Source organism: Silurus meridionalis, chromosome 5 (genome assembly GCF_014805685.1).
Source record: "Silurus meridionalis isolate SWU-2019-XX chromosome 5, ASM1480568v1, whole genome shotgun sequence".
Classification (NCBI taxonomy): Eukaryota; Metazoa; Chordata; class Actinopteri; order Siluriformes; family Siluridae; genus Silurus; species Silurus meridionalis.
In genome coordinates this window covers 23,405,236-23,430,900 of record NC_060888.1, presented here as the reverse complement: position 1 = coordinate 23,430,900, position 25,665 = coordinate 23,405,236, and the positions used below count along the sequence as shown (strand labels likewise).

The 25,665-nt window shown below is 37.9% G+C and overlaps 2 protein-coding genes across 3 annotated transcripts in view; one reads left to right on the top strand and one right to left on the bottom strand.

The window, feature by feature from the left end:
• ano10b (anoctamin 10b) lies at window positions 1-21,913 on the top strand. 2 transcript variants are annotated; one of them, XM_046849388.1, is made up of 15 exons: window positions 1-101; window positions 2,087-2,226; window positions 2,354-2,430; window positions 3,508-3,726; window positions 6,072-6,245; window positions 6,536-6,676; window positions 7,409-7,528; window positions 9,916-10,563; window positions 11,435-11,490; window positions 13,306-13,380; window positions 14,181-14,345; window positions 15,462-15,653; window positions 15,924-16,061; window positions 17,885-17,997; window positions 18,406-21,913. In XM_046849388.1, exons 4-15 carry the CDS (start codon window positions 3,528-3,530, stop codon window positions 18,410-18,412), a joined length of 2,028 nt encoding a protein of 675 aa, XP_046705344.1. In that variant the 5' UTR covers window positions 1-101; window positions 2,087-2,226; window positions 2,354-2,430; window positions 3,508-3,527; the 3' UTR covers window positions 18,413-21,913. The 2 variants fall into 2 exon arrangements, with proteins under 2 accessions (XP_046705344.1, XP_046705343.1); XM_046849387.1 differs by having other exon boundaries at window positions 2-101; window positions 17,885-18,001.
• Window positions 19,652-25,665, bottom strand: part of snrkb (SNF related kinase b) — a 30,273-nt gene continuing 24,259 nt past the window's right edge. Inside the window, exon 6 of the mRNA XM_046849386.1 lies at window positions 19,652-25,507. Coding sequence (XP_046705342.1) covers window positions 23,905-25,507 — 1,603 coding nt within the window. The 3' untranslated portion in view covers window positions 19,652-23,904. The remainder of the gene's footprint in view (window positions 25,508-25,665) is intronic.

Sequence of the window (25,665 nt, the reverse complement as noted above, 5' to 3'; positions counted from 1 at the left end):
CAACAAACCATTAATGCTACATAATCAGTTACCTGCTTTACCTCACTCAGCATGTAGCTTTTACAATGGAGTCTTTTGGTGGAAGAGGAAAATAACAAAAGGTAAGAAACAGAAATGAGTTGAAATGTATTAATTCGGTTTTAAAATGCATGTAATGCAGCAATAATATCTGTCAACTTCATAATTTACATTTTTTAGACACAGCCCATTGTTTATACAAAAATGAGCTTAATGGTTGTTTGGGTATGTAACAATTATCTAACAAACTAAAAGCTACATATTTATTCTATAAATATTAGTGTATGTTAAAAGTAAGGTCATATAGACGTGGACAAAATGTTTGGTTCTCCTCCATCAATTCTTTCAAATAAATGCTGAAGTCATTGTTTTTTTTCCATATTTAATAACAATTAAATTGAATGAAATATTTGGAATAATAAAACAAATAAAAATAGCATGGACCTAAATGATAATATTTTGTTGCACAGCCTTTAGTTTAATCAATAAAATCATGTAAATACTGTAGCTCACTGAGATTCCTGCACCTGGCCACAGGGACCTTCTCCAGCTGGGTTGAAGGGTTGAAGTGCTTCTTCTCCAGCCTGCAGAAAGGTGCTGGAACCCTGTTGTTTTTTTGTTGGAATAATTTTCTATACTTTGTGGAATTGTGCAGCCCAGTATCAGTCAATATTACTGGTAGTACTCTATGCCCCTACCCAGGTGAGTAAGATGGGCCGAGGAGGCCTGGTGGCTCTGTAGTGCAAATAGGGTTGCAAAGCTCCAGGAACTGGAAACTTCTCATGGTATTTAAATGGAATTAATGGGAATAAACTGGGAATTTGCCTATAACAGAGAACTTAAACATAGTCTCATGAAGGATAAACTAGGTTTTTAGGATTTGATGCTATTTCAGTTGAATTTCTATCCTGCACATACGTCAGTCACATGCACACAGCACACTTACTGCACTTACTACACGCCCCCTACAAGCACTGTGCATTCCTCCATTACATATAACACACATCATTTCTCCAAACCTGCACACAAAATAATGTCCAAGAAATGTCCATCTTGGTGAGAATTCACATAAATTACATAAACATTACATGCATTTATTAAAAAACAAACTTCCTTGTGCTGTGTGTAAGCTATTGATATAACCCAAGATTATATTAACAATTAAATCAAAGTGTCATTTAAAATAAAATCTGTCTTAGTTTGCATGAATGTCAGCTTCTGACCAAACAAAATTTTTATATTTATGGTTTTTTTTTTAGAAGTTTCCCCAATTTTTTTTAAATTAATTTCCATAAATTCCAATAAATCCCTGGTTAGTTTCTGACTTGGAAAACTTCCAAAATTCCCAAGAAGGAGTTCCCCATAGAAAGTTTTGGAATATTACTATTATTATTTAGTTTGTTAGATAATTGTTACATACACTAAATTACTTTTTGCAACCAAAAGTGCAAACATGCCCCTTAAAAAACACCTCTTTGGGATTCTGTTTTCTTTATTCTTTGTGTTTATTTTTTGTAGCCTATTAATTTACAGAGGAAATACTTTTAGAATTTGAAAATCCGTATGGCATTACCACGTGACTCATTACCACATGACTCATTACCACGTGACTCATTACCACGTGACTTGAAAGCCTCAATGTGTTGGCGGAAAAAAAGGTCATGAAAAGAACAAACTTTCTGTGTGAAATTGGCAACATTAAATATGTTAATGATTTAATAAATTTTTATTTAAAATGAAAGTTATTTAAGTATCGTAGTGGTAGAGCTCAGCTCGGCTCGGTTCTATTTTGCTGCATGTTACATGGAATACAGACCATATGAGTGATTAATACATTGCTGAGGAATGTGTTGATAGAATATGAATTTTCAACATATTAAAAGCATTGATTCTTGAGTTGGATTTATTATTTTATACTGAACATTTAATCTTTATTTTTTTTATCATTTCCCTTTCTTTCATTTCACTTCCTTTCTTTGTGTGTGTCTATGTTTCCGTCTGTCTGTCTGTCTGTCTGTCTGTCTGTCTGTCTGTCTGTCTGTCTGTCTGTCTGTGTATTATGACAAAGAAATGGTAGGCTGTAGGACCCAGAGGATGCCACCAGACGAGGCAAACAGAAGCGCACACTCCTGTCCCACCCTAAAGCAAGGGAGGAGAAGTTGAACTGCATTCCAGCTGTTAACAATCCTTCTGCTGCTGCGACCACCGGTAGGGTTTAAGGGGAAAAACTGCACTTTAATTTGTGTCGTGTGTGTTTTTTTGTGTAATCCGGTCAGATTGCAATCTCACTGCGGACTGTGCATCTGAGTTCGCCTGCTTTTATGTTTGTTTTCAGTAAACAGTAGGAAGGTGGAGTCGTGTGATCGAATAAAACAGGACCAGGCATCCACGAGGAGCATTAAGTGAAAGCAGGTACCCTTTCTGCACCTAAATTTCCTCTTAACTGACCAGTCTTCTTCTCCTCTGTGCCTCTCGTTCTCTCTCATTGTTTCTCTGCTGCTGTTTTTCCTGGTTGACCGAGTTGTTACATTTTTGGATAATGTAAACACTGAATGCACATGCACATGCACACCCAGGGCACACGTACTGTAGCAGAAGAGTGTGTTGCACTTCCGGAAACGGTTCTTTTCGATTTCATTTTGAGCCAAACACAGGCATTGATTACCATTATTCATGGAATTGAACCATTATTTTATTTGGTACAAGATCTGACTCGAATCTCTTGTCTTCCATTCTTCCACACACTGAGTATGTGGCAGGTTTTTTATGTAATGCAAGTCATTAATGAGACAAAATCCAGTTTAAACACTTCTGTGCATTAAACAGGCATTGCACAACTGCTGCTGTATCACTTACAATTACAAGACTAGTTTAGCGAATTGCAGTCAGTCAGCCAGGAGGTGTGCAGGTGTGGGACTTATTTCACTAAAAAATAATAATGAAGTGCAAAAGTCAATGATTAAAGAGAGTTTAGCTTTATAGGAAGTTTTGAATAGGAGTGATTTATGGCAAATTATTATGTATTTTTGTAAGAAGAAAAGATTGTTTACAGTTGATTTTATAGCAAATTGTTTGATAGCTTACTACAAGGTATTTCATATTTACATACCCTGCATAAATATGAATTTATACATTTGCATATACATCCATATTGTTCTATATTGTATATACATGTACAATGTACAACAGTCAACACAGGGTGTTCGGAGGTTTCTTCTTTGGATGAAATCCATGGCATCTCATGGCAATTATTTTTTAGACAAATCGTGTGATGGATTTCAGTTTCTGCTGATTTAGATTTCAAAATGTCTTATATAATATTATTGCTTTAGTTCTAATTGTATGCTAATGTGCAAAACATTTTTAAAGATGTTCTGTTACATTTTTATTTGTATTTTAATTTTTTTGCTGATTTTCGTGTTATTGAGATTCTGAAAGCCTCTGAACCTTATTGATCTCCAGATTATTTTGTTTATGTATCTTATAAAGTGTTGCACAGGTACATCAGGATGTCTTCTCCAAAGCAGCAGGACACCATCTCCAGCATTGCAGAGGCAATGGCTCCTCAGTCGTGGTCCAAGGTTAGCTGTCCATGTTGTGTGTCATCCGAGGTAGAGCCGCTGGTTATAATTCAACTGGCCGATAATGTGGAGTCCAACACCAAAGAGTGGATCATGGCCATGATCTCGGCATCTCATAAGTCCGGAGGTAGGAGAAGACTGCAGATCGTTTACATGTACACTTTTTTGTCATTCCGATTAAAATCATTCCGATTAAAAGATTCGGCGGACTGTTCACATGAGACATTGTCTAATCCAATATGCTGTTTACACGTGTCGGTGCTTCAAATCGAAATGACATTAGCCTATGTCCTGTTTGCCACCTTTTATTCCTGTCGACATGGAGTTATTTTTATGTCAAGTGTTGCTCTTAATTAAGCAAAAGCGTGGATTTGTAGGTATACTACAGCTGGAAATATGAGGTATAAGGAACAGGCAGGAGCAGAAGGCTTTGTGAATATCTTCTGCCAGTAATCGGTTTAAAGCGTTTACATGGCAGAATGTTTATTTTGTTCGGTTTATAGAAGGTTCATTCGGTTTGGGCATTTTTATTACGATTGAGGTGCTTATATGGAGCATTTTCATTCTGATTGGACTTTTAAACCGATTACAATGCTGCATGTAAACACGGCAAGATTCTGCAAACAAACATTCAAATTCTGGATTATTATTATTATTATTACTATAACCATGCGTAATGTACATAGAAATACATGCGTCCTGAGGTGACGTCAAGGTTATAGCGGTGGGTCGTTTGTGAAAGATTCATTCATTTTGAACGAGTCTTTAATGTGACTCAGAAGAATGAGTCGTCTCAAAGAGTGATTCGGATTACTGGATGCACATGCACAAAGTTTGATCTTTGTGGCATATGTACAGGAAACAGAATCAAGTAATTTACCTCCCTAGTCCTCTAGTCCGAGTCGTTAGTTCTTTTATCACTTGACTCCCATATACTCTATGCTAATATATATATATATATATATATATATATATATATATATATATATATATATATATATATATATATATATATATCTGTTTATTGAAAATTTAACATTTTATTTTTGATTAATGGAACGAAATGAGAAAATTACCTAAAAAATGATTTGTTCATTGTGACGACAAGATTTAAAAGAACCAAGTCACTAAAATGACCTGATCTTCCCATCACTACAAGATTGGTACCAGTAGTCTAAAGGATGCTTGAAATTTAAGAATCACAACTGATACTAGATGTGAAATGTTTTTGTGCTTCCTTTGTCTTTATTACATTATCATTACAGAGTGTTTTCTGGGTGCATACGAGCATGCTATGGGGCACACAAGAGGGTGCTGTAGCCTTCATTAAATAAAAAAAACGTCAGGAATCCACCTGGTAAACAGTCATACCTTTTCTACAATGAACCCTATTATGTAAATTCTAATATCCATAAAATCCATCACATAATTTGCCATCAAACCGATATTATTATCGAGGTAACTTACACATAGCGAGGAAAGAAATGCACTGACGATCAGCATCAACCAGTGAACTTTGAATGCAAATTCCAGGGTTTTACAGAAAGGTTCGTGGCAGACAAATGACTTTGTGGTAATCCATTACTGACCCCCTTACTGTGGCCTGATTACGCATGGATACCGCGTAACCCTAACTTTTCACTCTTTTAACCCAGTGTTTAAACAGGGAGTCATGATTTTATCTGCATAACATTAACTAGACGTCTGGTATGGTTGCAGTTTGAGTTATATATGTAAATACGATTTATAAAATACAAATTAGCACATAAAAATATGTATTTAACAGAAATTCACTCTTGAATAGTAACAGCAGTATAAAATCTGTAAAAAAAAAAAAAAAAAAATAGTAAATTTATAGTAATTATGCAGTAAATAAGTACTGCTTTAAATAAGTGTTTGAATGGAAATGTAATTTATGTACTGTATTTTTCCAAACCACTAAATATGTACCTATAAGTCATGAATTCATTAAAAGCAAAATAGAAATGTATGCACATTACTGTGGTGAGACCTGCGATGTTGTAGGGTTTAGAGACAGTGGCATTGAGTAAAAGACAGGAGGTGGTGCAGGAGGTAGCAGAGTTGAAGATGTTGAGGTTTTCGTTGGGAGTGACGACAACGGACAGGATTAGAAATGAGTTTATTAGAGGGACAGCGCATGTTGGACGTTTTGGAGACACGGTGAGGGAGGCGAGATTGAGATAGTTTGGACATGTGCAGAGGAGGGACATGGGGTATATCGGTAGGAGGAGGTTTATGGATGTGGTGAGGGAAGACATGCAGGTAGTTGGTGTGAAAGAGGCAGATGTAGAGGACAGGGGGGTATGGAGACGGATGATCCGCTGTGGCGACCCCAAATGGGAGCAGCCGAAAGAAGAAGAAGAAGACTGTATATTCTACATAGATTAGTGTGTTTGGTTGTTTTATGTAACAAGGAAGGTCCCTTTCTCTCTTCTCTGCTGTATGTTTTAGGAGCACACCTACTCGCACATCCTGGAGAAGATGCCAGCTGGGGTCGGATTGTGGTTGCGGCGCCTCGCTGTACCTTACTCAGGTCCACTGAAGAATTAGGACTCTGTAAAGCTGACAAAGAGGGGAATATGTTCTTGTTTTCCTTTCATGACCGTAACAACTTTATTAACATCGGTAAGTAATACAAGTAACAATTAAGTCATTAACAATACGCAGCAGTTTCCTGAAAAGGGAATGTTGGCTATGAAACTATTATATCGATAATCCGCCATGGTCATTGGATTTAGAACACATATTAAAAAAATAAAGGAAATCGTGGTGAGTTATAGAACAATGCACAGACAGAAGAAAAAGAGATGAATGCACTGCTGCGATACTGTAATTAAAACGTTATAATTATATTTGCATTATTTGGTATTTATAGCTGCAAGGCTGTTTGTGAAGCAGCTGTGTTCTGTGTGTAGATGACATGCAGAAGTTCCTGACTCTGGCTGAGAGACAGTACATCGTCCAACATGAGCTGGAGTCCATGAGAGCTGTGAAAGACCAGCGCATACCTGGAATACCTGGAGACAAGGGCATCCTTAAATCCAGACAGAATATAAGTGAGTTACAGTGTAATTGACAATATAAAGAGAGAGGGAGAGAGAGAGAAAAAGTGAGAGAGAGAGATACTAAATGAATAAAATACTGGGAAATTTGATACTGAAGTTCATCTTGTACCAGCACCAGTGGGAAAATAACTGAAGAGAGCTATGTTCTGATGGTTATTAGCACGGCATGAAAATGTGAATATGCGGATTCTGGATGGCTGCAAGTTTAAACAAAGCCATTATTGGTAAAGGAATGCAAATAATGTTCTGGTGTGTGTGTGTGTGTGTGTGTGTGTGTGTGTGTGTGTGTGTGTGTGTGTGTGTGTGTGTGTGTGTGTGCGCGTGTGCGCCTGTAGGTATTCATCTGCCTTCAGTCTGTCACTGTGAATTGCAATATAGCACATGCGCAGAGTGAAGACTGAAACTGAAAGAGTGTGTGTGTATGTAAATCTGTAAAGTATTGTATCTCTCTTTTTAAAAAAGTGCCATCCATAGACTTATAAATAGAATGAAGACAGACAGGGAGAGTATGTATGTGTGACCTTAAGAGTCTCTGCTCTTTCTCTCTCTCTCTCTCTCTCTCTCTCTCTCTCTCTCTCTCTCTCTCTCGCTCTCTCTTTCTGTCTCTCTAGCTTTCACTATCATTGAATTGCTTAGTCATGCTGTGCCCAGTCCCCTCCTGCTCAGTGCTGCTAACATAGTCATTCTCTTCCCCTCCCTCTTCTTTCTCTTTTTGTGCTGTAGTGCAGAAGCTGCAGAAAGCAGGAGTGATCCAGGATGTGTTCCCCCTGTGTGATGAGAAGAAGTTAAAAGCTCTTGGCAAAGAGTGGTATTTAAAGAAAAGCTTATGGGGACAGCCTTTAGGTACACACACATTTCATTTACTGACGTTTTAGGACAGAACATTACATATGTCACACACAAACACACACACACACACACACACACACACACACACACACACACACTTTTATAAAATGCAATTTATAGGTAGAAGTAAGTATTCGTTTTTTTGTTTAATATTTTTCTACTGCAAACAAACACTCATTCATACACTTAATGTCTATATAAGTATATATTTATAAATATAAAGCAGGTAGACAGAAAACAATAAGCACAAAACACAATCTTATCGATTGCTACCAATCACGCAAACCTCCCCAGAGCAGATCAGAAGAAAAGAATCAAAAGACTTTTCACGGACAAAAGTCTGTACTCAAATAACAGTAGATTCTCTTTGGCAGTAATTCAGCTCTTCATATTTGGACAAAGAAGGGTTGGGCATGTGATCCCATGCAGTGAAATGGGATAAATGATTGCAAGAAACTGAATCTGGGGAAGGAGATGGAAGTTTTTAAAAGACAAAAATCTGAAAAAAACGTACAGTCCAGTTAACCTAAGATCGTGCATTGCCAGGCTCATTTACTGAATTGAATCGCATTTATATATAAATATAAAAATAAAAGAAATTTTAAATAGCGGCTCCATCAAATGGACCCTTTGGCGTTAATGATTAGCTGACGCATGAGTCGTACGAGCCAAAATGAAAGTATTTTAGTGCCTTCGATACTAATTATTTTATTATTTCTTACAATAGATATCTTATCATTGTAACTACAAACCAGCTGTGCAACAAAGCACTAGTGTTGTTCATTTGTGGTGTCTGGATTATGCAATGTAATGTTTAATTTAATATATTATAATAATTCTAACGATTTTATAATGGATTCATCGAGTAATCGAATTAAAAGTAAATTTTCTTAATTGAAAAGCAATACTAGATAAGAGAGAGGAAATAATTCAGACTCCTAAAAGTAAAGTAATTTCTTTTTCTTTTTAGAAAATTTTTATTTGTATTGCTGAAATTACATACAAGAATATCGGTGAAAACTAAATTAATGTAGTGCATTTAATTGCAATATTACATCAAAAAACAAATACAGTTGCGTTCAAAAAGATGAAACTCATAAGTTTAAATATAAATTAAAAAAATCAATTTCAAATGACTTTAAAAACGGTTTAAAACGATCCCAAACTTTGGAAACTTTCTGCTGTTTTTTTTTCTTTTTTTGGCCTGAATCTTTTCCTCACCCTTCGCTATTTTCTCCCCGTTCCTCCATTTTTCATTCTACAGCATCTTCTGTGTTAAACCTATCCAGAGCTACAGAGTTTATCAGGTGGTGCGTCAGTAATAATGGTCCTGGGGAAACAGTGCTCCGTGTTTAGTTAAATGTATTAAGCGAAGCACTTAGAAGAACTTGAGGAACAGTCTGGATACGTTTAGCACTTTTTTACTATTCTATTTCTTTCATTGTAGGTATATTAATATTTGTATTTCAATATATACATTTTGATTAACATTTATAATAAAATCACATAACATTATGTATTAGAGGTTGAAGTGGATACATGCACTGGAAGTATGTAAAATAAATTAAACAATTGTAAAAATAGAGTTTTTCTTTGCCACAGTCACCACTTGCTTGCTCACTAGGGATAAACTTATATTTGAACTCAAACTTCAAAATTTATAAGAATTTTAACTTATATTTAAACTTATATATAAATTATAAACGTATAATTATTATAAGGAAATAAAAACTTATAGGCACTAAACTTTACACTCTTTTATACAACTTCATAACCGCTTTATCTCTGTAAAGCTGCAATGAGACAATGTCTATTATTAAAAGCGCTCTACAAATAAAAATGTATTTAATTAAATAAAAAATGTCCCCTAAATGTTTTCTTTGTTGCCTGTAATTATGAAGAAGCTTAACCTTCTGGTCTGGACAGTTGACAAAAAAACGTAGTTCTATAGACATGATTACACAGCGTATACACACACCCATGCTTGCACATATGTGTAAACTGTCAAATAAAAACATGCAAATACTCCCACCAGGCGGAAGGGCAGAGGCACCTATTATCTTGTGCTGAAACAGAAACGGCCTTCAAAGCTTTTTTATCCTCATTTAGACTTTTGTTTAGATTACAAATACATTATGAAGAGTGAAAAGCATTCCGTTTATGGAAGAATTTTGTGGGATCATCTAATTGTGAAACAATATAAGCTCTACTGCAGCATGCTAGCTTAACTTCTTATTTTTTCGCATCTTTTTAAAACCCTAATGTGCCCTATTTGATTTTACGCTGTATTACGTTTATCCTATATATTTTTTTCTAGAGATGTTTTAATCACTCCAATGGAGAAATCCTGTGTCTAATTCCATCCCCTCTCTCTACCACAGACACCATTAATGATTACTTCGGTTGCTCCATCGCTTTCTACTTCAGCTTCTTGGACTTCTACACATGGGCTCTGGTACCTCCAGCAATTCTGGGCTTCTTAATAACTTTCTTTCTTCCTGGAACCCCACCCACTGATGAACCTAAAGCAGAAAATTCAACCTCTGGCCCAGGTCTCTTGAGTGCTGATGATGACCATCTGTCCGTGAGTTCCCACATGGTGCAGGCTGCGTTCAGCATGGTCTGGTCGACTGTGTTCATGGAGCTGTGGAAGAGAAGGAGCGCAGCGTTATCGTACCGCTGGGGTACACTGACACTAACCGAGCATTTCCAGGATCCACGGCCAGGTTTCCAGGGAGAGGTGGGAATCAATCCTGTGACGGGCAGAAGAGAGCCGCTCTTTCCCGATTGGAAGAGGCAAATGCGAGTGGGCTTAGTATCTATTCCTGTGGTGGGACTTTTCCTCGGGCTTGTTGTCCTCGGCATGGTGGGATTTTATTACTGCGAAAGCATCACGGCTTCGATTCACAAGACTTCTGGATCGATTATAACGGCCACATTGTCCTACCTGCCCTCCATCATACACATCGTTTACACCAACATGCTGGGGAATGCCTACCGCACTGTAGCACTGAAGCTCACTGAGTGGGGTAAAGCATATGAGATCTTTCTTGATGATATTGGCATGCATTAGGGGGGTGGTAGCTTAGTTTTTAAGGCATTGCACTTTGGATCTGAAGATCGTGAGTTCAAATCCTAGCCACACCAAGCGGCCACTCCAAATGCTGTAAATGCATCGACTTTTACTTGTTTTGCACACTATAACTTTCAAAGCCTCATAATCACTGAGCCTTTCATTTATTTCATTAGCTTTAATCTACCGCAGTCAGTTGTAAGGGTGGGAATGCTACATGATCACTCATGAAGATGAGGTACTAACACTACTCATTTTTTCACCTGGAGAGATCAAGCACACCTAAACTCCGAAAATAAACTTGCGCTCAGCCTATGTGACTTTGTTACTTTTGAGTAAATAAATGTGAGGAAAAGATCGATTGACTTTTGAAGTGCAAAGCAGGGGTCAGGTCATATTTTCCCTTATTCTTGCTGTCCCGAACAGCCATTTGGTGTGACATTGATTTCTTCTCAGGCTCTCATTGACTGTTTTCTCACTGTACTTCACAAAACTATTCTCAGAAGGGTTCACAGTATTCATTGGCAAGAAAATCGAACATGTTGCAAAAATATCAGAGCCTCAGAGAAAACTGCAACACTAAACCTGAGACACTGAATGCTCAAATGAGGGCACACAGGTGTGAAAATCCGGTAGTGTGCACCAGGATCAGGAACTGGACACCAGAACCTGATCACATTAGCTTTGGGTGCAATGCATGTATATATAAGTAAAAAATGTGTGATTATAATATAATCAAGATAATTGTTGAAATAATGATTAGTAGTGATGTTTTAACACATACGTTCGCTCTCAATAACCCTCTCTTTATGTATCTCATTACTCAGAGAACCACCGAGAAGAATCTGCTTTTCAGACTAATCACACAACTAAAGTTCTGGTGGTGAGTCACACGTCTAAATTATCACTCTTCTCTCACAGTCAATGTTTTTCACTCTCATGAGTTTAGGAGAGAGAAAACAGGAGGCGGGTGACAGGTTTCTTTATAAAAAAAATAGGCTTTATTTTGGTACATTCAATTTTCTTTTTTTAAATGTTTAATTTTAAGGCGCAGATACACACACACACACACACACACACACACACACACACACACACACACACACACACACTCAACACACAGACGTACAGTACAGACCAAAAGTTTGGACACACCTTCTCATAGAGTTTTCTTTATTTTCATGACTATGAAAATTGTAGATTCACACTGAAGGCATCAAAACTATGAATTAACACATGTGGAATTATATATGGAATTATATACATAACAAAAAAGTGTGAAACAACTGAAAATATGTCATATTCTAGGTTCTTCAAAGTAGCCACCTTTTGCTTTGATTACTGCTTTGCACACTCTTGGCATTCTCTTGATGCCTACTTTGAAGAACCTACAATATGACATATTTTCAGTTCACTCTTTTGTTATGTATATAATTCCACATGTGTTAATTCATAGTTTTGATGCCTTCAGTGTGAATCTACAATTTTCATAGTCATGAAAATAAAGAAAACTCTTTGAATGAGCAGGTGTGTTCAAACCTTTGGTCTGTACTGTATATATAATATATATACAGTACAGACCAAAAGTTAAACTTTTGGTCTGTACTGTACGTCTCATGCATTTAATTTTCTCTCTTGCGCATGCACACGTGACTTTCGTCTCCCCCCTTATCATCACTGCAACAGAACACATTCATTAATAATCCTATGCACAGATGTGTGATCCTTAGCACTTTCCTCTGGCTTCCCCCCCTTCATTCACCAACTGACGATTGACCACGCCCTAGCCTCCATATTTTCTCTTTCTTTACCTCTCTCTCTCTCTCTCTCTCTCTCTCTCTCTCTCTCTCTCTCTCTTTCTCTCTCTCTCTTTCTCTCTCTCTCTCTCACACACACACACACACACACACACACACAAATGCTGAGGCAAAGAAGATTAGTTTTCTGTCCTTTCGTTTTCACATTTATATCTTTCGAGTTTCATTCACAAACTTAATCCGTAATTGAAAGAAATGAAAGTTTGTATAATGCAAATTCTAGATTTAAAGTGAACACTGACCATAATACAGCTTAAAGAAGAAGGCTGTCTGCAAAAACTGTCCAGAAAAATATGTCAATCCCTAAAAAAGTGAAAATCTTCGAGGAGCAAGAAAGATCCACAGCACATGGTGTAGCTGTTTGCAAGGGGAACAAAAACCCCAAACATTCCTCTCATGTTGAATTCATGTTGCAGTCTATCAGACATGTGGAAGGAGGTTCTTTAGTGTATTAAGTCTGAAAACTGTCAAGTCTACATAACTTAGGGGGGGAAAACCTACTTATCACCCTGAGAACACCATCCCAGTAAACCCTGGTAGTCTGCATGCTTTTTTATTAAAAGAGTTTGGGAGACTGGTCAAGCTTGGAAGCAAGATGATAGAGCTAAAAACAGGACAATTGATGCTTTGAGACGATGTCCATTGTAAGAAGCGCTATACAAATACATTTGAATTGAATTGGACAATCATTGTAAGTTTTCTATAGAAGCTAGTGATACCTACCAGGTGTATTTTCCTTTCATAAATACACTTCTACTAAGCAGTTATTACAATCAGTTTTTCGTCTCTAAATCTCCGATTGAAACTGAATGCCAAAACTCAAAGGACATTACAGGGACATCCAGAGCAAACGCATTAATTTCCCACTCTCTTTCTTCCAGTTCACCTTTTTCAACAACTTTGCTGTGCTGTTCCACATTGCCATCTTCAAACAGGACCTGCACCTCCTACGCAAGGTACACAAGACGAGTCCGCTGTTTTTTTTTTTTTTTTTTATGTACCGTATTTTCCGGACTATAAGCAGCTACTTTTTTCCCACTCTTTGAACCCCGCGGCTTAAACAATGAAGCGGCTAATTTATAGATTTTTCCGGGTTTTTTCCCGGTTTCACAAACTTCAAGCCAAAAAACTGAGCCCCATAACATTAGACCAATGAAATTGCTGTTCAGATGAACCAATGAAACTCTTTATATTAAATCAGACGCGCTCCCACTGAATCAGGCCGCACCACATCATAAATATGGATGATGTTTCTCTGACGTTTGACCTGCCGCTCACACGGATTGTCTACAGGAAATGCGAATCATTCGTCACGCTGAAAACAACCGGGCATGAAAACACACTTCACCTGTGTTCTGAGCTGCACGGCATCGGGAGAAAAGCTTCACTGATGGTGATTTTTAAACGCACAACGATGCCAAAAGATAAACTCTCGAGAGAAATTATTGTGAAAGGAAGGAGGAAGACAGTGAACAATGACTTTCTTGGTAGGCTACTGTTTAGATACAAGCTGTGTAACAGACACTGTCTTTCATTAAAGCCTGTGTAAAGTTCATTAGTTTCAGTGTAGACACCTGCGGCTTATAGACAGGTGGGGCTTATTTATGTTCAAAATAAAAATCTTTGACAAATTCAGTATGTGCGGCTTATATTTGGGTGCGCTTAATAGTCTGGAAATTACGGTAATCTTTGTGTTTTTTAAATACATGCATTATTAATATTAATGTGCCCATTTTCATGTCCTGTGTGTGCGCAGAGGCTGTCATCGCTGCTGATCTTGTCTCAGGTGGTAAACCAGTTCACAGAGGTGGTGGTGCCGTTTGTAGTAGATCGTTTCTACAGCTCTTCACAGAAAGAGCTGAAGGAGGACGACCCGGCCGCTGATCACATGCAGGCCGAAGGCAGTCTGCCTCCATTTCCTGTGAGTTCTTTCTCTCACACAATAAAACTCTGAATTAGAAAGGTATGTAGGCGTACAACCTCTTTTTTTTTGTACATATCAGCATTTTTTTAAAAGGCTGATTTATGTTGTATTTAATTAATCTATAAACTTTGGAGTATATACTTATTTAGTTATCAACGTTTTGCATAAATAAACAAATCTGCTCATTTAATGGCAGTTTTTGCTGAACATATTGAAGTTTTTCTGGTTTTTTTTCTACCGTATTTGTCTACAAATATAATCATTATTATTTCCCATTCATTACTTGAGTCTTTGTTGTTGCTCGAACCTGTTTGTACAGCAGTGGGTAGACCAAAATCTCCAAAACACGTAGGAAGCTGTCGCATCTTATAGAAATACTCTTCGTGCCATGTTATAGTGCACCTAAAAGCATTGCTGCCTCGTAGCTCTAGGGTTCCTGAGCTTTGGTTAGGTAGAATCTTTACTAAATTTGAGCAAATGAGTGTGAAATGCTGCCTTTCCCAATGTTCTCTGGGGTAAATCCCATCTGGGATGATTTCTCCCTGGATCCCCTGTGACCCTGACTAGAATTATAGAACATGATGGAATAAAAGCACTAGAAGAAGATACAGATAATTAGATTGACTAGAGGTTTTCTGTGCCCTAAGCAGAGAGGAAGGCAAATATGCTTTTTTTTTTAAACCTGTCATAATCAGAATCTTGCAGTAAGATAAAATGATATGCTTTACTGCATATCGTTGTGCATAGCACCATTTCTAGGCATTGGCAAACTAGGTGGTCACCCTAGGGCGCCCCCTACCTGTTTTACAGTATACATTTACATACTTGAATTCAGGCAATTTTGCATTGACACTTTTAACCTTTTTTATGGAACGTTGCGAATGATTTGTATGGTTTGGCGGTGGAGTGGGAGGTCGGAGCCATGGAGGGAGGTGACAAATCGAATCTCACCGAGGGTGCCGAAAAGTCTAAAAACAGCCCTGGTTGTGCATCTTGACATTACATCCATTTTTGTGATCACATGGACAAAAACGAAGACTGGAACTGTTTCAGGTTCTTCACTGCTGTTTGGGCTAAATATGTTCAGAACCATGACTGTGTGTGTATTTGCAGGGTCTGTTTTTGGAGTACATTGAGCTGCTGGTGCAGTTTGGTTATCTGAGTCTATTTTCCTGCGTGTACCCACTCACGGCCGTGCTTCTACTAATTAACAACATCACCGAGATCCGAGGTGATGCATTCAAGATCTGCCGCCTCTTCCGAAAGCCCTTCTCTCCACCTGAGGCCAGCATAGGCGTGTGGCAGGTGAACCAAACACATTCATACTTGGCCACAGGGTCTCGCTGCAAAGGACCTGAGAATCTTGTTTTTTAAAAACTGCTGTGTTGATTTAAGAAGGGGTGTGATTGTATCAGCAGAGCCACCACTTCCTCTTTTGTGTGGATATTTCTTGGTGTCTTTGCTTATTCTCCGTGTGTGTGTGTGTGTGTGTGTGTGTGTGTGTGTATGTGTGTGTGTGTGTGTGTGTGTGTGTGTGTGTGTGTGTGTGTGTGTGTGTGTGTGAACACGCCACAGGCAGCATTTGAGGTGTTGGCGTTTTTCTCGGTCATGACGAACTGTTGGCTGCTGTTTTTAGCTCCACGAATAAAAGCATACACTCAGGACGTCGGTCTAAACCCAAGCACTGTGCTGGTATTCTTCATCATGGTGGAGGTTAGACACACACACACACACACACACACACACACACACACACACACACACACACACACACACACAGACACATACTAGGGCTGTCAAATCTTATTATTAAAGATTGTGTTTTAGACCTAACAGATGGAACAGAAGGCAGCTTGAACATTAGCAGTAGAATTACACTGTATTCACAAAGCATCAAACATCATAGATGAACAATATACAGATAATAACATCATTCCAGCATAAACATTATTAGTGTCTCTTTATTAAATAGTTTAACTATAATTATATATCCTTTTTTTAATTTATATATTTTTTATTATGCAAGCTGGCATTGATGTACAAACCATCATCTTCAACTCATCTTAACAAAATTATTTTATTTATGGCTTCGCCAACAGGGTATATACACTGCTTTTATAGCCTGTTTTATTAGATTAGATCAAATAAATGATGCCATAATTCACACGTATTTACTCTGACTTTTTTTTTCACATCAAGCACCTCAGGAACATTCAGCAGTCTTATATTAGGGACAGGGTTCCTCCACATTAAGGAAATCTTTGTAGTGATTTCCAGGTCTGGATTAGTATGGGGAAAAAAAGAACACCAAATACTGAAAAAGATTTGTGTTACCGTACTATTGCCCTGTTCGGTTTTCTAAAATAAAAAATGAAGTATTGTATAAAGATATTTTGTAAAACAAACCATATGACCCTTCGACCTGCATTATTTCCACCCGCTGTTTGCTTACGTCTCGGCAGTATTTGAAAACGAATTTGTCCACTTTGGTGGGCGCTTTCGAAAAGCTACGTTTCCGTTGACTGAAAACCTCGTCTCAGTGTGGAAGGACGGTCAAAACGTAGAGAAAAAATATGCGGTTTTAAACAAAAACTTATTAATGTGGAGATGCTCAAAAGGTGTTTTTTTTTTATTGAGTTAAGAGCAGACTCTCAACGCTGCCAAAAGATCAGCACTAGACTGGATCTGCACAGCTGCGAGTGGTTGTTACGTTGTGAGGCAGCGGCCCAAACCTAAACACACAAACACACACAACAAAAATCTGAGATTTTAACATACATCAGAGATTGTAACATAAAGCATGTTAAAGTTTTGAAATTATTATTTCAGATGTTAAATATGATCTTAAAAATCTTTAGTCTGCATATTTGAGTGGGTAAAAGTATGGAATTTCGAAATGAAACGCTAAAATGGACTCCGCGTGTTAAACATTCATGCGGAGTTTTTGTATTTCTATTATACAACCAAAAGGTGGCACTCAAGATGACTAACTCGGGGGTTTGTTCCTAGAATATTTGTTTGTTTTTCAAAACCATTTTAAAGTAGTGACAATGTGCAGTAGTAGACTTTAAATAAGTTATACATTAAAACCCTGTTCCAGCATCCCATTCACTCGCAATGAAGTATCAGATTATTTTAATAGACCCCTAAAACTATTAGGACATATTTCTGTCAAAAGCTGAGCGTATTCACTACTGCATTCAGAGTAGCAAGTTAAACTTATCGAACGTGATATCTGCACCTGCTTCATACAAAGTACAGAGTAATTTGCTTTTGTAACTGAAGTGGAGAAACTGGAAATGTCATATCTGAATCTAGAAATCCTTCCTCCTAACACTATCCAAGATGTCAACGAAGAAACGGCTTTCACTGAATCATAAACTATTATAATCGTTGTCAAACCTTGGAAATCAAAACTCTTCCAGCAGAAACACACACTGTACACACACCACATACATTTCTGTTGACCTGTATGAAGAATATGACCCGAGACCAGGCTGACACTCATTAACAGTGTTGTGTTTTTGTTTCTGCAGCACGTTTTGATTGTGGTGAAAATGATTCTGGCTTTTGTTATTCCTGATGAACCAGACTGGGTCCAGATCAAGAGGCAACAGATCGAATATCGCACCATGAAGGCGCTCACAGGGCAGGTAATGCACCGCAGAACATCTCTGGCCAACAGCAGTTTTGTGGTCACAATCTGAATAAAATACGTTTCGAAATTGGAGAGAAAAATTATTATCAGGTGTAAATGTGGTGTATGTATATTGAAATTTGGCCGATATAAAACAATACAAATAAGAAACAACATTGATGAAAATGTCAAATGGACTGAAATAATGAGTCCCATAAAAAAATAATAAATAAAAATCGTTAACAAAAACATTGTCTAAAAACAATAAATGTTCCTGATGTAGTGTATTACAGTATATTACAGTATATTCTGCTTCTTTGCATTTAAAGGTTGTGTATATGTATATTTGTTTCTGGTCTGTGCTATGCCTCGGCTTGCTGATCTCAATAGCTGTGTTTCTGTTTCTCTTCCATCTTGCAGACAGTAAAACATTTCCAGACCACTGAACTCCCTCGCTCATAACAATGAGACAGGAAAACAGAAATGTGGCATCGGACCACACGTTCACTACACTACCTTTAATGATTAAAAACTTGGTTTGCTGTTGCACCATGAGGTATGGGGTTGCCAGATGGTGCCTGAATACGTTTGGGAAATTTGGACCACACACGGCGTCTTCCCCTAGAGGACAGCTGAAGTGGATGGAAAAGGTTTCTCAAAGAAGCTAGTAAGATTAAAAAAGGCTTTTTAAAGGCAAGTGGTATATAAATAGAGAGATATAGAAGTTAGCGAGCTTGGAGGGCAATTTAAGGCATGTCCATTTGCTAGCTCATAAATCTGTGTTCAGAGTATGCACACATATGCCCAGGTGTGGTAATTTACATATTTAAAAATTTTTTTTTAAATGTTTTATTATATATATATATATATATATATATATATATATATATATATATATATATATATATAAATATATGACAAAATGGCACATATGTAATACATAATGCTTGCACTGGTTGTCACAGTAAACAAGACAAATCACATCCCTTATGCAGTACATGCATAAGTACCGTTACACTGTATCTCAGATCGCATCATCTGACCTCCTATGTGTGCTATAGCGTTGGTTATATTGAATTTCCTTTTAAACGAGTCCTTCGTTAAATTTATGTCCGTGATAAAATTATATAAAATTCCACCTGGTACGATTATGTTATGGTCCAGTGTAAGGTAGGTTAATGCTAAAGGTGTAGATTTTACTATTGACTTAATTTGTTTAGTAAATGCAATCCAATGTCTGACTAGTTTCTCTGCAATTTTTCAGATATATCAGTGTAAACACACTAATAATTTATGCTTTCCCAAGATGTCTAGAATTGTAAATAAATATGCGTTCCGAGTCCCAACATATACCTTGCACTATAAACTTTTATCGTCTGGCAACCAAAGATTTTAGCTTGCAGCAATGACTACTTATATAAGGAATGTAATGGCCTTTGATGCCTTTATGAAACTTTTACTGCTGAGTGATGCTTTATTGTGCAGCTATTTTATATATATATATATATATATATATATATATATATATATATATATATATATATATATATATATATATATATATATATAAACCTAAAGAACCAAAGAGTAAGATTACTATTCTTGCCAAGATGTTGTGCACTGTACTGATTATAAATAAACAAATAATTCACAACAGAGACATTCATTTGGTTTACTCTGTTTTAATAAATAAATACAAAAATAAATTAATCTCATTGAGACAGAGTCATTGTTTTAAGAAGGGTCAATGGGACTCTAGACATAGCCAGATGTCATTCTACCCCGGTCGGTAAACTGGAGACCCGAGACAATGAGAATGCAAATGAAAAAGTGTAGAGTGAGTAAAGAATGATAATCATGATGTGTACGTCTGTCTCCTTTTCTAAAGGTGTAGTCGAATGTTTAGAGCAGGCCTGCAGTCAGGAAGTGTCTGTGAGTAAGTGCAGTACATGTTTGTGCTTTACAGACAAAAATCTAATGCACACAATTGGTTCATTATCGAAAAACTGTCATCGATGCTTCTCTAGTTTTTTTTTTTTCTTTTATACTTAATTGTAAATATAAAGGTATATTATCTCCCACATAACAACCAGCCTTCCAATACATCATGTGGCATTTATGTAACAGATAAAGGTCTTTGATTTTGCTTGTCCATGTTCCCCCCAGCATATATAGTTATAGTGATCACACTGTGTCCTTCACCACTTCAGTGAGTGGATGTGGTTCTGGTGCAAAACTATAAAAGCAAATGTCAGGATATGGAAAATTGTGCGCATTAGATTTTTTTTCCACCTAGCCATTCCTTTTCACTTTACAGCCTGAAGAACAAGTGATGACAAATTCTCCAGGCAAAGTTAATGCACTGACCTTCAATAAACTTTGTTTCACTATCGACATTTTATTTGCTCTAAAACACTTCATGGCTAAAGGCCGTAGTCAGGCTAGAGCTCTGTGAAGAAGATTTTCCTGTGCCGTATCTTGAATACAGAACAAAAAAGTTTAGTTGATGGATTAAATGAATTCTATAATATGTAGGTTTTAATGCACCGTATACGTTAGAGATACGCTGCACTATAGCTATTAAGCATTAGCTCAGATCACTGTGTCTAAGCTGAAGTTTGGCCGACTTGGGCATTCGACATGTCACAAAACAGCATCTATGTTTTTGTATGATTGATGAAACAGTACCGTATATTCAGGACTATAATTCATACTCCAACCTGTAATTTTGACTTCTTAGAGATAAAAGTCAATTTGCTTTTTGCTGCCACATTTTGTATACAGGATTTACTGCGTAACCTTTTGGATTCTGGCGTGCAGTTAAAAGTTTCTATGGAGCTTTTGAGAATCCTATTTTTTTCCCATTTTATAAATTAAGTGTAATAACTGATATTTTTGCTGTAATGACTGTATTTATATAAATAAGCAGACATTAAGTTGATGCAAATGTTTTAACAGCAATGCACCTTCAGTATTGCTCAAATTTTTTGTACTAAATATTCAATTCAACAGTGAATAAATAGGTATTCTATAAGACGTCGTAAGCATGCCTGCGGATATTTGTGCTTGATATGGACAGCAGAACACGGTTTGAGGCGGCAGTATGAATGAGATTGTGAATCTGTTCAATACGGACATATCACATGCGCATGTACCGTAAAGTGTAAAGAGAAACAGAATCTGTTTACTAAAAAATGTCCTATGACCAGCAGACAGCATGAAAATCACGCCAGTAATAGATATTAATAAACTCTGTTGTAAAATGACAACAACAAAATCGTCTTATAGTCCAAAAAAATACGGTTTGTTTCAGACATTTGCTTTTGTTAAAGTGAAATCATTTTTGTCCTTCATGCTTCAGAAGACCTTAATAACAACAACCGCTTTGACAACGTTACCAGTGAGTGAATGGATGTTATTTATATGTATAGTTAAGAAAGTTATTTATCATTCTACATGTGAATGGTCTAATATTGTAGTTGATTTCGTCTTTTTTACGCGATAGCACTACCAAACAGCAAAACACTTCTGCTTTAGGAGAACGTTTATACGTCTATACGTAGCCTGTCGTTAGTACGATTTCTAAACGTTTTTCTACAACCTCATCGTTTTTATTATTTAGAAATTCCACTTTTCTTTGCTGTTTGATGCCTAGAGCTAGTTTTCTATTTGGTTTGTTAGGTGAAAAACACGATATCAGGTCAATAGCATATACATACTGTAGATAATAGCACACATGCTCAAAAGAATATATATACACACTGTACATGTCCAGATGTGTCCCAGAGCTTATACCGACAGACTGCTTGCTCAGCAGTAAACGTGCACCGCGAGGAGTTCGATCAAGCCAGTCTCACTCTCTTCTGATGGTCCTCTTAAATACAGTTAAATAAAAGTGAAGTAAAACAAACATAAAAAAAAAAAACAAACAAAAAAAAAACACAAGAACAATGAATGATATGAAGTCACCATGTTTCCACCATGCCCCTAGTAAGACTCTGATATGATAACATTAATCAGAATGTACACCTTTTGAAACAAAAATAAAACAAAACATAGCTTCAGGAAGACCAGTCTTCTCTCGTCGGCTTTTTAAAAAAAAAAACCTCAGTCCAAGTTTCTGTATCACAGATACGTTCTGCATCTTTTCCATGGTCGGTCCATCCAGCGTGACGCTAATACTACTTTGATCAGTGCTGATGCAGCATGCTCATGTACTGTATGCGATCAAACGCTTTGCGCGTCTCTCATGCTTGGTGTAACCCGACACACAGTTCGGGTCAGTGGAACAGGGATGTACAGTATGTCGTTGTACCGGTGAGTGAGGCTTACTGTCATTTGTAAAGTGTAATAGTGATGCTATGAGGCTCGACCACAATACACAAATTGGTTCAATTTTAGTATGAATTGTTAGTAAAATGAAAAGTCTATTAGCTGCTAGTTAGCAGTATTTGGAGTAACTACTTTGTTTCCATTGTTAAAAGCACTAAACTACAGTATGATGTTTTAGAGTTTTGCAAGGTGTGCATGTTCTCAACCGATTTTTATCTGAATTTATGATCCTGTGATTTACAGCAAGTTTTGATGCAATACTACTGAAATTGCCCTCGTATCTTGCCCAGGAAACACAATTTTGTAGCGGTGTAGCCATATTGTAAATACCGAGAACAGTGCACATGTGGTTACTTCACTGTTAGTCAATGAAGAACTTTAATATACTGGAGAATTTAGAGCATTTGGGCAGTTTTGCAAACTAACATCCGAGTGTGGTAAAACATTTCATATTGATTTCTTATTGTGAATAGATTATAAATACACACACAGATGATCACCAAATTACGATGGTTCGACTTTTACGAATTACGACTTTTCTCGACACAATTGTAACAATATTTTAAGTTTCGCACGGCATGTAAACGTAGCAGCGTGTGTTCCACCCTACACTCTCGCCTGCTGCCACATACATATTTACTTAGCAATTTACACTACCATACTGTAATAATTCTGTTTTTTTTTAATTATGTACTGAAATTTGTTAAATTATTACTAAATTACAGCATGCAACCCCATACTGATCACAATACTTTAAGACTCCTGGGTAGGGAAGGCCATGTCCCCACAATATTATAAAGTTACAATTAGGTCATCAGAAGGCATCTTCATCGTAAATTGGGGACTACCTGTATATATATATATATATATATATATATATATATATATATATATTATATATACATACACACAACGTATTAAACAATTGTTTAGATCTAACAGCTGCTGTGTGTAAAATAAATGTGAACAACAGAAACACGATTCTTTGGAAAGGGAGGATAGGTTTCTAGTAATTCACGTACCGGTTGAGCAGTGGATGCAGAGGTGCAGCACTCACTCAGTTATGATTGCAAAAAACTTTCTATTTATATACTGGATCATATCAAATTTTCATACGGGAGCTTTCTTAACGTTTGCCCTACGTGTGCCGCACAACGCTTCGCATCTCTTTAAAAGCTCTAGAGTAGCTGCTACGGTGCAAAACGACAAGCGACTGTTTTATACACAGGGCTTCTACACTCTCGAGACATAGGCTAGTTCTAATAAAAGGTCACTGAGATCGCACAAATCGCAAGTGGATATAGAGTAGATGTTTATATACACAGCAGCGCTAAGACGTTAGCCGCCACACAGGAAAGCGTTAGGGAATGCTGGGTAAAGGGCAATGCAAGCTATGGGTTTACAGGGACTGTGTGTGTGTGTGTGTGTGTGTATGGGCAGAGCACCTCCGAGATCACAGTAAGAGACAAGGACATGTGCCTGGTATTTTAAAAACCCATTACAGGTAAAGAGGCAAAGAAAGCAGGAACTCTGTTGACAAGCTTTGGGAAATGCCAAAAAGATATAAGCAGCTTTTAGATGTTTCTCCTAAAGCACATGGCAGCAGTTATACTGAGCGAAGGGGATCAGTTTCTCTTTGGATGTGGGCTGGATGTTGAACGACAGCGCTTTCTCACAGAGCGGGAACTGCAGCAGACGCTCGCGCAGATTCACGTTTTTGTTCTTGTTGGAGTCTGTGCCGGCGTCCCTAGATCCCGGCTGACCTTGCTGAGCTTTGCCCTGTGTCTCCTCCGTCCTCTCTGCTTCTCCGGGCACCTTGCGGGTTTCCACACCGTCTGGTCTGAGGTCCACGCAATGATTCTTGGGTAAGAATCGTGGAGACACACAGGTGGCTGAAATGACGTTGGTGTCATGCAGCCTAGGCTTGGACAGGGTGTTGTTGTTGTGCTCCAGACTGTCGCTGGAGACTTCGCTCTGGCCCCAGCAGCACTGCACAGGATCAAGCCTCGGAGGTGCTGGAAATCTGTCTTGCTTCTGAAGGCTCTCATTCTTACGTCTCTCATCTTCAGCTTTGTCTGAGATTCTTCCAGCTTGTCGGGGTTCTTCAGTGCTGTTTTTATCTTCACTCATTGCTGCTGGTAAAGATCTGTCTTTCTTTTGAAGGTCCATATTTCTTTCCTCCTCAGACCTGTCTGAAGCTTTTTGTGTTTGGATCTTCTCCGTCCTGGCTATTGGACAACATTTGTCTGTCTTCGGAAGGTCTTTCTGTCTTTCGCTTTTTGCTCTTTCCGAAGTCTTCATTGCTTTCTCTGGTTCTGCAGTTTCAGCCTCTGCTGATGGTGGTGAAGCCAGATTCTGTAGACTCTGGTGCTGTTCTTGATGTTTAGTTGTTCCGGATTCCCCTGTGTGATTCTTCTTTTCAGTCATGCCATTTGCTCGAGGCACCACAAGCTGCTGCTTATGGTCCTTCATTCTTTCATCTACAGCTCTGTCAGGAGCCTTTTCTGCTTTTCTGGTTTCCTCAGTGAGGTCCTTCTCAACATTTGGTCCACTGGGTTTCTGAAAGCTTTGGTCTATCTGTTGTTCAAACGTGTACGAGTGCTCCTCTATCTGCGATGCCGTCTCTTCATTTTTTGTCGTTTTTTCATCCCTTTGACACTCCTTTGTGACTGTCTCTTCCTCTTCTTGAAGCTCCTCGTCCTCTGCTAGGACTTCACAAGGTTTATGTCCTTTTAGGATCTCCTTTCCTCTCCCTCTGGGCTTCTTTGGGGCACTCAGAGCTTTCATTAGTATACAACGTTTTGGAGAAGTGTCCAGAACAGGTGCTCCTGGTGGCACCAAGCTGACTTCGCTACACTGTACAATTGGTTCCGCTTCTTCTTCCTCATCCTCTTCTTCCTCACAAATTTGATGTAAAGCTCTAAGATTTTTGAACACTGGAGGCGGTTCTGGAGGTGCAGAGCGGAGACTGAGCCCTAGGCAAGAGCTGGGACTGCTAAAATCGCTGAAGGATGTGTCCTGACGGCTGGGTTTGGGAGCCAGCAGGTCTCCAGACTCACACACTAGCCGTCGGGAGAAATTCGGAGACACTGAGTCCACCTGGGTGATGGGAGCCAAAGAAGTGTCTCTGAGAGCGTCAGCCTGAGAGCTCCGGCCTTCCACCAGGTCCAGAGGCTCAGAAATAGACCTCCTGTTGAAGAAATAAAAAAGACGTGTTAGATGTAAAAAAAAAAAAAAAAAGGTAAGCAACACTTTAATACAGGAGCTTTGATAATCTAAGACTGGATCTGAAATCTCTAAGACTGGTAATTACATTAGTGAGATCCTCTATTTGCTTGTGAGAAGAAA

Coding starts and splice junctions, on each gene's coding strand:
- ano10b (XM_046849387.1), top strand. CDS start 3,528: ATGTCTTCTCCAAAGCAGCAGGACACCATCTCCAGCATTGCAGAGGCA. Junction 16,062..17,884: donor TATTCTTCATCATGGTGGAG/GTTAGACACACA, acceptor TTGTTTCTGCAG/CACGTTTTGATTGTGGTGAA. Junction 18,002..18,405: donor TGAAGGCGCTCACAGGGCAG/GTAATGCACCGC, acceptor TCCATCTTGCAG/ACAGTAAAACATTTCCAGAC.